The 12,803-nt window shown below is 34.9% G+C and overlaps 1 protein-coding gene across 2 annotated transcripts in view; it reads right to left on the bottom strand.

Moving 5' to 3' along the window:
- Nucleotides 1–12,803, bottom strand: part of LOC144974446 (nuclear protein MDM1-like) — a 32,375-nt gene that overhangs the window by 5,505 nt on the left and 14,067 nt on the right. For both annotated transcript variants that reach the window (XM_078917323.1, XM_078917324.1), the window contains exons 9-14: nt 11,356–11,452; nt 10,141–10,255; nt 7,377–7,627; nt 6,300–6,476; nt 3,155–3,390; nt 754–803 (exon numbers count right to left, since the gene is read on the bottom strand). In XM_078917323.1, coding sequence (XP_078773449.1) covers nt 754–803; nt 3,155–3,390; nt 6,300–6,476; nt 7,377–7,627; nt 10,141–10,255; nt 11,356–11,452 — 926 coding nt within the window. The remainder of the gene's footprint in view (nt 1–753; nt 804–3,154; nt 3,391–6,299; nt 6,477–7,376; nt 7,628–10,140; nt 10,256–11,355; nt 11,453–12,803) is intronic.

Genomic DNA, 12,803 nt, shown 5'->3' with positions numbered 1-12,803 from the left:
ACTATTATGAAAACTAGATGCTGAGAACAAGACTTCAAATGACGAGGTAAGTCCGTGAATCTTGCAGGCTTTTTCAGATTATATGTCTGGTCACAAGTAGACTTGCAGGCTTTTTGAGGTCCAGTTGCTTGCACCCACGCCATACGATGAAATAAAAGCTAGAACTTAACCAACTTATTATAATAAAGGATGCTTGCTGATGACTATTTTGATGTGGTACTTTACGCTACAGACATCATTAAAAAAAAGAGCTTTTATATAGCACAATATCCACTAAACGTGCTCAAAGCGATTTACAGGGGGTCCCTGGCCAACAGCAACACTTAACATGTTGGACGAGACATGACGCCTGTTAGGCGATATTACAATTTTTTCAGACAGACGCTGTTGACGGCCAGGTACTCATTTTACACCTGAGTATGGTGAGAGAATGTGAGTAAAGAGCCTTTTCCAAGAACTCAACTATGCGTAGAGCGAGGCTCAAACCCAGGACCTTCCGATCCGAAAGCGAGTGTCATACCACTAGACCACATAGCCACACTCATCGTGGACGCAGACATCACAATGTCTTCTGCAACAGCTACATTTATAAAAAATTAAGCAAAATAAAATATATTTAAAAGCATCTCATTTGATACGCCCTACAAATTTATTAGATTTAATTACAGAAAAAAGAAAATGAAATTGAACTGAATGTTTTAGTGAAGAATTTATTTTTTCATTAGAATAGATAAAATAAATCACGAGGGATACCTTTTTCTGAGTCACTTCCAAGTTATCTGAGGCTGTAACATAGCTATCACCTGAAAAATATAGAATTATGATTATCTATTGACAATCCACGGGTTGTCATGATAGCTCAGTTGGTAGAGCACTCGCTTCACAAGCAAAGGGACCGAGATCGATCTCGGGAGCAGTCGAGATTTTTTTCTGACCGCCCTGTCCACCCAGCAGTGATTGGGTAGCTGGGTCAGTTAGACCTGGTGGAAGTACTTTTGCAATAGACTAACGTCCTATCCAAAATGGTAGCAAGCAATTGCTATTGTCCATTTCAAGCTATAGAAACCGGGGTAATCTCCATGGCTCCACGGGCCTTATGGCTTTGAAGGACTGCAAATTAACAGTCCACAACAGAGAAGGGTTGAGACAATACCTCTTGCAACAGAAAATATTGGAAATGACATAAAACACAAACTATTTGTTAAAACTCTTTTAGTGGATGGAAAATTCATACATGGAAAATTAAAATTCAAGGAGTCTCAAACCTGATGCTAAAACTTTTTAAAATGTCATTGATTGGGAGCTCCATAACTTTAAATATGTATCGATGAAAGGTATTAACTATTATATTTTAATTGCTCTTGATTACTATTTCCAGAACGTTGTGATTATAATATTGAGGATACTTTGAAATGTATGTTTTTTTTTCAATTACAGGGTATTCAAACGTCTATTTGTATAAGAAACTATCACAATGATATGTTATCTGTTATGTTAATGATATGTTATCTGTTATATTCAAATAAAAACAACTCTCATGTTTGGCTTGTATAGGCATTTATCGCAAACTTTCTCTATTTAATCAACAGAAAAACAAAACACTTTTTTACAAAAGGTTAGCTGAATAAACTGTAAGACAAAAGGGGAAAAAATGCAAACATAAAGACATCCTGTTTACCTAGCGGTCATAAGATCACATGATCTGGTTTAGATCTGAAAAAAAAAAATCCCCAAAAAACGTTGTGATAGATCAGTATTATATCCAAATATTAGCACAGCCAAACGGGTGAGATAACTGGAGGAATGTAGAGGTCAGGTTGTCGAATATTTCTTAAAAGAATTCTGTATGGTAGTGCGGGGACGTGTTTTCCAGACAGCAATAAACTATGACATATACTTTTTTCAACATATATTTTTTCAACAGGCAACCAATGTAATCTTAGAGGTAGAGATAGTAGTAGTAGTAGTAGTAGTAGTAGTAGTAGTAGTAGTAGTGGTAGTAGTAGTAGTAGTAGTATCTAGTAGTAGTAGTAGTAGTAGTAGTAGTAGTAGTAGTAGTATGGCTACACCCTCCAAATTCGTTTTGTCAACCCAAATTCTAAAGTCTTCCTCCGCCCTAAGACCTATTTAATAGCCACCTTCAAGTTTAGTTACTGGACAGTGGAGGACGATGTGATCGCTGGTCTCTGGAGCTGCCTGACATTTCTGACAGGCATCACTGTTCCCAAGTTTCCATCTGCACATATGTGATGCAGTTCTGCCATGTCCTGTTAAGAGGCGATTTGAGGAAACCCAGATTTCCTGGCGTTGTGGAATGCAGGCATTCTTTTAGTGGGATCTTTTGTGATATTTCCTCCTCTTGGTGTTTCCCTGTTCCACATTTCTCTCCAGTTTTCTCCTCCCGCTGAAGTTTACCATTTTTGTTAGGTGGAAAGGTCTTCTCCATTTGAGTCTTGTTGTTGAATTTGTTTTGTTTTTAAGGGTTTTACGGTGATTGCAACACTTTTAGATTATATCAGCGCCAGTAAAAAGGAATAAAATAGGATAGTAAAAAGTTCTAGAATTACAATTAAAGCACCCAAGAAAAAGTAAGACAAAGGGGAACTGAGAACAAATAGGGATCAGATGTAGATTCCAAGAGCATACCACCAATGTACTTAGTTTGAGATCACCTATAAGTCTCATCCGGACACAAGCACAAAATCCAACAAAGAGGAACACACTCAAATGCTTACATTATACATTAAAAATAACAAATATAATAATACATAACAGAGAGATGATTTACAAGGAAAAAAATATCATCTCCCCTAACAATAACTATGCATTTGACTGTTTTCCTCCCAGCTAGGATTCCGGCCAGTACCAGGACAAAACCAAGTAATCTCATTCCGAGACAAAGACAAAAAGCATGTTGGAAAACAGATATAAGGGGATAGAAGACACAGTATGTACCTCCCTGCCCGCTATGGGAGGTCAGGATCCCCACCCAGCTGTTGTTGAAGGTGCTCCCTTAGAAGTAGAGGTGAGGTAGAGTCAAACCCCAGCTTGCAAAAGAGATCAAATTAATTTTCAATACTGAATTATAAAGGAAAATAACATTTAGCATCGAGGGTGTTTTTTGTTGTTGTTGCTGTTGTTTTAATTTCGTTACCTGATCTGGATGTGACAATCATCTTGCTGCTTTTAGGGGGAGGGCAAGTCAAAAGGGCACCACCCACAGCTGGGGTCGTGAGGTCAAGGTGGTGACGACTGGAAGATCCTGACTGTTTGAGTTTAGGGGTTGGCTGGCGACCTTCATCCTCATCTACAATATCATCACTACAATTATCATCGCCGTCTTCACCTAATTCAATTTCCTTCTCCTGTGCTGCTTTCTCCTTCATTTTTCTGAGGGGTAAATTTCATTTAAAATCTTTTTTTTTTAATCTAATTTTCAATGAGACTCAAATAATGCTCTTTATGATATGAAGAAAAAAAAGAAAACCATTAACCCTTTAACGTGGGATAGAATTTCATTCACATCATAACCTTTACATTATTTATCTAGTCCAAACAACATGCCTACCCATTTTTACATAGACAGCAAATGACAATACAACTCGGGTTTCACGGACACCCATAGTCTTATTACTGAAACTGTTCTCTTGCTGGAAACGGCAAGCTATGATGTCAGGTTTGTCTGAAATTGAACCCAGCCTTAAAGGGTTAATAATTTATAAAGCAGAGATTCTGTATGATATAATTATTGACATGAAGAATAAGTTTTATCCATTCCTATTATTGAATTCATAATCTATTGGATGGGTTTGAAAATAAAAGTTCCAGGAGAGGGCAGAGGGAAAAAAAAACCCAATAAAAAATCAAATTGAAATAGCATTAATATTGAAAATTATCATAATATTGTTCTTATTCAATGTTAGTTTCCATGCCCTAAATACTTTATAATATCCATTTGTGCAGGTGGTCAGCATGACTTTAGCATACAGGAAGACACATGCAGCCTTATACAAAATCAATTGTGCAATAGTATTCCGGACAAAGACAATGATGATTCTCATCACAATTACCTTCAAGTTTAAAATACAACAGGAACACATATGTAAAAATTATTTATTGACAAAATGGAACAAATGCATTGTACTCATCGCGTTTAACAATATTACATTTATTATCATTGTAGCCAATTTGAGGTTAATCTCTATCTCATCCAAACTGCCTTTTTGTGCCAGGGAAATTTTTCAATTGGGGTTAACTAAAAATAAATTTAAAAATCAGTATGAAATTTGAATTAAAGACAAATCACAATACATGGCTTTCATTCTGAAAGGATCTGCTTCTAAAAAAATTTTTTTAAACGCCTCTTTTTAAAATACCGCAGTGAAAAGAATCTCAAAGCAGATGGAAGCTGAGAATATTGGTTGGCCTGATTGTGTGATACCATCAAGTGTAGGAAAGGAAAATCTCTAAATAACACTTTATCATCTCATCAGTCACTGTGTAGTCTTCACGTGAGCAACGTTATATTTGGTGTGGACAAAATATCATGGACCAAAATATAATATGAGCTCTCACTCACTGCTACCAATTTAGTCATTGATCAAACTCACTGTTGCTTGATTTTTACAAAAAGGAGAGTAATGCAGACCTGCCAACCTTCCCAGGATAAAAAGTGTATTCCATGACCCTAAAAAGTGTACTTTTTTGAAAAAAAGTGTATTTTGTTCGCACATGTGGAAAAAAAGTGCGCACTATACAAACTATTATATATACAAACTATTAATTTATATAAAAGCTAACATCAATCCCAAATCAAAATAAACTCTGATTTTCATCATTCAAGCAATCTCTAGTGATTACAAAATTATCGATTTATCGAGAAAGTAAAACTTAATGGCCATTTAAAATTAGCATAAGGCTCAGAAATTGCAATATCAAAGGAAATGGCTTTCGAAATACTCAAAAAAATGACCAAAAGACCCTTAACATGTTGGTAGTATTGATGCTAGTGTCAGTGGAAGAAGTGTTGGTTGTTGTAGAGATGGTGCTCTAGTGGTGGTGGTGGTGATGATGAAGCTGTGGTGGCGGTGGTGGTTGTGGCAGTGACAATGCTGCGATGGCAGTTATAGAAGTCATGATGTCATGATGTTGATGGTAAGAGATGCTGATGGAGTTGTGATGGTGATATCTGCTAGCCCAGTACATCAGATGAGAAAGTTTTGAGATAAAATATCTGGGAGAGTGGTCTTCAATTCAATAGATTGACAATTTGCAACAGTAGCAAGATATTTTCCATATATGTCATCTAATGGTCCATCTCTCTCTCTCTCTTTCTCTCTCTCTCTCTCTCTCTCTCTCTCTCTCTCTCTCTCTCTCTCTCTCTCTCTCTCTTTTTTTTTTTTTTTTTTTGAGGATTCACTACTACTACTCCTACTACTTCTATATAATACTAATACTATTACTTTGGTCAAATGATGGGAAATTCGCAAAGTATGTAATATGAGAGACAAGTTAAATACTTCTAAAATGGTTCTAAAAAATTCATTTTGAACCAAATACCGTTCTTAAAGCTGCCCACTTTGTAATTCAAGACTCGTACAAAATAAAGAAAAAAAAAAGATCATTATAAATTTTATAAATCAAAATAGAGTAATTTAGATATTATAAAGGGAAATAACCCATTTATGTTTAAGTTAATTAGCAATACAGTTTTTAATTGAAGGCTTCATAGTCAAAGATGTTGGTTCAATTAAATTTTCACTTAGAATTTTCTATTTAATAAGTGGCAAAAGTTTAAATGTGGTCTGAGACTATTTAAAGTATAAAACAAGCTTATATGCATAATTCTATGCAAAAATGTATGAGAAAAATATTGGTGAAAACCGGCATCATATAAGCAACTGAAATGATAACTATAGTATTAAATGTGATGCATCATTCATTCAGAAACATGGTCAACAGTTGGTGTATGAAACGTGTGTATCAATTCATTAAATGTCTCCTCATGATCATTCACATCACACATCTCTAAAAAGATCGTATTAAATCCACTAAAATCGTATCCGCGTATTCGGGGTCCAAAAATCGTACTAAAATACGATTAATCGTACTGGTTGGCAGGTCTGGTAATGGCTTGAGAATCAAACTTAAAAAAAAAAAAAGTGAGCTTTTATATAGCGCAATATCCACTAAATGTGCTCAAAGTGCTTTACAAGGGGTCCCTGGTCAACAGCAACATTTAACATGTAAGACGGGACATGACGCCTGTTAGGCGATATTATAATTTTTCGCACATTTACCTTTGTTGTTGAGACACAGCCTCCTTATCTTTCTTCATTCTTGCCATTCTCTTAGCATCGCGTGATGAAGTCTTGTCGGTTTTCTTCACAACCACTGCTGGTTCCAGTTCTTCTTCTTCAATGTCTTCTAACTCAATGTCAGACAAGACAGGAGAATCAGCAGCCTCTTTCTGTAATCTGAGGAGTCGAAAAAGAAGGCAATCAACATTAATGTATATTCAATTGTGAAAAAAAAAAATCAATTAGAATTAATCTAACTTTTAAAAACTAGTTAAACACTAAAAGTACTATAAGATTAATTGAAATTCGAGCATTACTAGATGGGATGTTTAAGGTTTAGATTAGATTGTTCTATCGCCATTAGATCTTAGATTTTTACTTTGAAAATAGGGGTGTACAAGGTCATAAAATGATCCAGGGGTATTCACTGTTTTATAAATAGTGGAATATATTTTATGGGTGATGCGTTTCTCAAGAGATAACCCGTGTAACTCTCTTAGGAGATCAGAAGCAAATGATTTTTGTGCCTTTTTTTTCAAAACTAGACTAGCAGCGTTGTTTTGTACTACGAGTACTTGACAGTTTTTAATGTTTTCTTTGGAGATGTTAGCAAAAAGAGAGTTACAATAATCTAATTTGGATAATACTAAGGCATTTATTAGAAGTTTCGCTACATTCAAAGGAATCAAGTGTCTAATTTTACTTATTCTTCTCATTTCAATGTACGTGCTGATAAGGTGTTTAATTTGAACTGACATTGATAGGTTGCAGTCAAAACAGACACCAAGATTTTTTACTTTGGTGGCAGATTCAATAACAGTAGTTCCAGAATTTTACCCAACACAAAAATAGATTTTTCAAACAGATTAGCAACGAGTATATTCTATATTTTGTTCAGAGAAATGAGCTCCACAACACAGTGTTAAGTTTTTATAGCTATAACTATAACAAAATGAAATCAGACTAAGAAAATTGTTGGCTGCACCATAACGAATGTGACGATTTTCCTATGGGTGGTAAGGAGAGGGTTAAAGTATATTAAGTGTTAAGAAAATATTTCAATATTTTCTTAAGTACTTTTTATTAATCTTGGGAGCTTCCAGATTTAAAGCTTTGACAATAGATGATGCCTGTGATTCAACATCCCAACACTCATTCTGCTGAGCCATCAGCTGAACCAAATGCTCCCTTGAGAAATGAGTGCCCTGGGCTCGTTTGCGGTACTCATCTGCTCTACGTCTCAACTCCACGACTTCTGCAAACCAGTTGGACAATGGAACAGCGTCTGTCTCTCCCTTGCTACTTGCATTTGCCTCCACATCTTTCTTCTGAAAAACAGGAAAGCGTTGAATGCTAAACATTAGTGTAGTGTTAAACACAATTAAAATCAATCAAAAGAGTGATACATAATGGGCTGTGACTGCAGGTTGTAAGTGATGTGAGGACAAACATATCTCAATATAAATATTCAAAAAGTAATATCCCTATACCTGTTTATTGTCGTATTTAAAAGATGGAGATAAATCTAAATTGGCAAAGTGACTACAAACATAGGGTGTCTCTCATTCCTGAGGTTAAAAAAAGAAAAGAAAAAAAAAACATTCAAAAAGTAAACCTTATTTTAAAAATCTATTTTGAAAGTACGAAAAAAAAGGACCAAAACAAAAATTATATTATTATCCTCACAAAAATGCAATGTGTTTCTGTTTTTTTCAGTTAGAAAAATATGCAAAAGTCATATTATTACCATTGTTGTATTACAGTTATCACAATTATCATGTTTTCCACTTTTATTAATACTACTACCATCGTGATTTAATGGTTTCATTTGCCACTTTATTTTTTCTTTCCTCCTCTTTCCTGTATGTCGTCATCAAATTGAGTAAATTATTGGCAAAAGCCTAAAAATAAATAAACTGGATAGAATTAAAACTTAAATATGTAATAAAATGTATAATTTGTGAATCAATACAATCTCTCTCAAGTCAGCATTACACTTAAACGGTATTCCCGAGAAATTTGATCTGACTGTGACGTCTGAGGTAGTGTTTTTCTATTTCTACTGGTCTCGATTATTTCTTTTTAATATTTTAGGACAGGAACAAAAGAGAAACAACAAAGCAAATAGCTGGGGGTCAAGGACATCTATACGTATTGAGGGGTCCTTGCTAGGGGTATAATTAAAGGAGTTGATGCAGTTAAAAGGGATAAATAAATAATAATAAATAAATTGAGCTTTATATAGCACAGTATCCACTAAACGTGCTTAAAGCGCTTTACAAGGGGTCCCTGGTCAACAGCAACATTTAACATGTAGGACGGGACATGCCGCCTGTTAGTCGATATTACAATTTTTCGGACAAAGACAACGCTGTTAACGGCCAGGTACTCATTTAACACCTGAGTACGGTGAGAGAATGTGAGTAAAGAGCCTTTTCCAAGGACTCAACTATGCGCCGAGTGCGAGGCTCGAACTCAGGCCTTCCGACATGAATTCTTTGCTCTATTCATGCACTCTGTCTGTGACTAAGGTAAAACGTATTTGTATATCGCTATTTATCCTCAGATTCTTAAGTCAGAATGTGGAATAAATTTGTCTTTTAATGAATGCGACCCACGTGTCAATCTGGTGTTGTTTACGGAATGAACTAGATGAAGATAATATTGAAGTTTAAGCCAAATTGATCGGAATTAGTATATCTAACTTTTCTGAAGTTGAAAAAAATTTACTCAGCCTCCTCAATGAAGGCATTTATTATGATTTAAATTTTATTAGTAAAGCTCAGAATCCAATTGACAGTGCCAGGTTCACCCAAACATAATACCATTGTGAGACAATTGGTCACATATTCAAATAAGAAAAGATAATGAAAAACAAGTCACTGTGTCATTTTTTGAATAGCTTTTCTAAACATTATTTTTGTCTAATTATGATATAGTATAGGATCTCGAAATAACTTAATAACAAAATGATTACATACAAACGATAATAATTTAATGAAACTTGAATGATAATAAAAGAGAAAAGTTTGATCAGAGGTCTTAGCTTGTTGTTGTTATCAGTTCATGATTTGTGAGAGAGAGGAAGACTCCGCTCGCTTCGTCCAAAACTCCATTCGTCTTTTTCGCTCCCTACATCACACATGACATGACATAACACACAAATAACCTAAGTCACAGCCTCATGTAAACATTTATTAGAACAGCACACACTGTTTCTCTTATAAAGAAATAAAACTATGACTAAAGAATATTTACATAAGATATCATTGCAAAAATTTAATATTCCCACTTCAATAACACAGTGGACCTAATGACGATGGATAAATGAGCAACAACTTCTTCTTCTTCTTCAAGTACCAAGTCTGTGCCAGACATCGGTGATCATGGTACGCCATTCATCTCTCGCGATCAGATAACCTCAGAAAACTAATATTACTCTTCTCTTTCTTTGTCACCCAGCTGTTCAAACTATTCAAATATGTTTTTCTTGGTCTACCTTTACTCTTTTTACCTTCTATCTTTCTTATCTTACAAAAAAAAACAAAAAAAAAAAAAAACATTTTAAAAAAAGCCCCAAAGCGAAAGACAAAAGCAACAAAAAATAAAATTAAAACAGAAAAAAAAAAAACACCAACTAAATTTAACAAAAACAAACAACGCACACACACACACACACACACACACACACACACACACACACACACACACACAGAAATAAAAAAAAAACAAAAAACAAAATGAAAGATAGAAAAACAAACCCTTATACGCCATGGATTAAGGGAAACTATCAAAACTCCGATTTCAACAGATTTGACATTCGATTAAAGTGCCGACTCACCACCTCTTGTGCTACAGGCATAAATTGTGGCGGGTCGGCTCCCTTCCAAGCTCCTTTACTGCTATAGTAACAGGAAGGGGCCTTGAAATTGGACTGATACTCTGATCCTGTGCGTCTGTAAGACATAGTAAAACAGTTGTGTAACAAAAAGCCCCCAAAAAAACAGAGTTAAAATTTGCAGGAGATATGGTGAGATCAAAAACCACTTTTTTCATGTACATTCAACTTTAAAACAAGAGTGATGTTTAAGAATATATAAACAACAATGTGAAATTGAATGTAAGCTTCAATATAATTACGAAAACAGATAAAATGGACGTACGGGTTTCCCCTTTATCAACAAAACAGGATGAATGAAACACTACAGATGAATGAGATAATGTGGTAGTTAGTGGCGTTGTTAAGATTCATCTTAACATTTACATTACCCATTATTCTGTTTAAGAATATTAAGTTCATTGCAAGGAACAAATAAAAATTTGATGAACATTTTAAAAACTTATTCTGAATCACTGAATTCTTCAAAAAGTTGTTCACAATTTTTATGCTTTAATAAAAGACAGGAATTAGTGAAACTATATCAATGTGAATAAAATGGTCAAAACAAAATGTAAATTGAGATACCAATTATTACAAATCAAGTGAGTTTTGAGAACGATTAAAAAAAAAATATAAACAAACATCAATGCTTTGGAGATTTCATTCATTATCCTTTTGGACACAATTTGTGACATATCAAAGGGTCATACAATGCAAAAGTCTGTGGAATCTTCAAAATGTTGAAGTTACGGGGTTACAGACTAATCAGGAGGAGGAAGAAGAAGAAGAAGAAGAAGAAGAAGAAGAAGAAGAAGAAGAAGAGGAAGAGGAAGAAGAAGAAGAAGAAGAAGAAGAAGAAGAAGAAGAAGAAGAAGAAGAAGAAGAAGAAGAAGAAGAAGAAGAAAGAAGAAGAAGAAGAAGAAGAAGAAGAAGAAGAAGAAGAAGAAGAAAAGAAGAAGAAGAAAAGAGAAGAGAAGAAGAAGAAGAGAAGAAGAAGAAGAAGAAGAAGAAGAAGAAGAAGAAGAAGAAGAAGAAGAAGAAGAAGAAGAAGAAGAGGAAGAAGAAGAAGAAGAAGAAAAAGAGTAAAGAAATAAAGAAACGTCTAAAGCTATGAGGCAAATGAAATGAAATGAACAGCATGAGAAAGCCATGAATTTTTGCCTCAATGATAAATACCTCATTTTGCCATGACTTTTCTTCAATTTCTCTTTAAGTTCAGCGGCAACATCCTCCTTGTCATCAGATTCGTCTGCTTTCTTTTTGCGGAGATCAGCTGAAATCATGAAAGATAATCTTGCTTAGTTACTACAGTGATTGTTTCCTGTAAAGGCAACCGAACTGATTAAAACGCTGTGCAATATCAATTTGTCATTTATATATCTATTTCATTATATTTATTGACATATTGGGGGGGAGGGGGGATTTTTAACGTTAGTGTTTGTAGTGTTGTAACAAGTGCCTAGAGATAGAGATGCCATAAAAATCATTTTCATTTTCATCCTTATTATCATTTACAATGTCCAGGAGAATGCATAGCATCAACACCAAAAAGGTTGTTTTATTTTGATATTAGAGCTAGTTTGGAAATTTAAAAGATACTTGGTTCAAAGAGTCCGGCTCAAAAACATTTACCCTCATAGCCATTGACTCAAATTGATGACATTTTTTCCTCAAATTTAAATTCGAAATTAACTTACCATTTGAATAAAAAGTGTTGGATATATATATATATATATATATATATATATATATGTGTATGTGTGTGTGTGTTTGTATGTGAATAAAGATGAATTTGGACAAATTGTGAATGATAAAGGTGAAATTCAGAAAGGTGGCAAGTGTATCAAAGTTTGAAAAAAAAAAGATAAAGACCTGAACACGTGTGTATGAAAGGTGCCAGACAAAGCAAGAAAGAAAGATACAAGGAAAATACCATCCCAAAAAATCAGTCGACTTCGATGGGGGATCAAACTTCAGACCTTCTGATTACCGGTCAGACATGCTACCATTATATCACAGAGGCTCCCGATAGTTGGGACAATTTTAATACCCATTCTTCACAAGGGTACGCGTTTTATGCTGTGAACCCTCGCCTGCATCAAACAACATATACATTGAACACACGCTTGCATCAAACAGCACATACATTGAACACACGCTTGCATCAGACAACACATACATTGAACACACGCTTGCATCAGACAACACATACATTGAACACACGCTTGCATCAGACAACACATACATTGAACACATGCTTGCATCAGACAACACATACATTGAACACACGCTTGCATCAAACAACACATACATTGAACACATGCTTGCATCAGACAACACACACATTGAACACACGCTTGAATCAGACAACACATACATTAAACACACGCTTGCATCAGACAACACACACATTGAACACACGCTTGCATCAGACAACACATACATTGAACACACGCTTGCATCAGACAACACATACATTGAACACACGCTTGCATCAGACAACACATACATTGAACACACGCTTGCATCAGACAACACATACATTGAACACACGCTTGCATCAGACAACACATACATTGAACACACACTTGAAAACATCATGAACAATGCATACATACATATGA

This window comes from Berghia stephanieae, chromosome 6 (assembly GCF_034508935.2).
Source record: "Berghia stephanieae isolate SIO BIC M18660-M18661 chromosome 6, UCSD_Bste_1.3, whole genome shotgun sequence".
NCBI classification, from domain to species: Eukaryota; Metazoa; Mollusca; class Gastropoda; order Nudibranchia; family Aeolidiidae; genus Berghia; species Berghia stephanieae.
The sequence above is the reverse complement of the archived record's forward strand: the minus strand, read 5'-3'. Positions and strand labels throughout refer to the sequence as shown.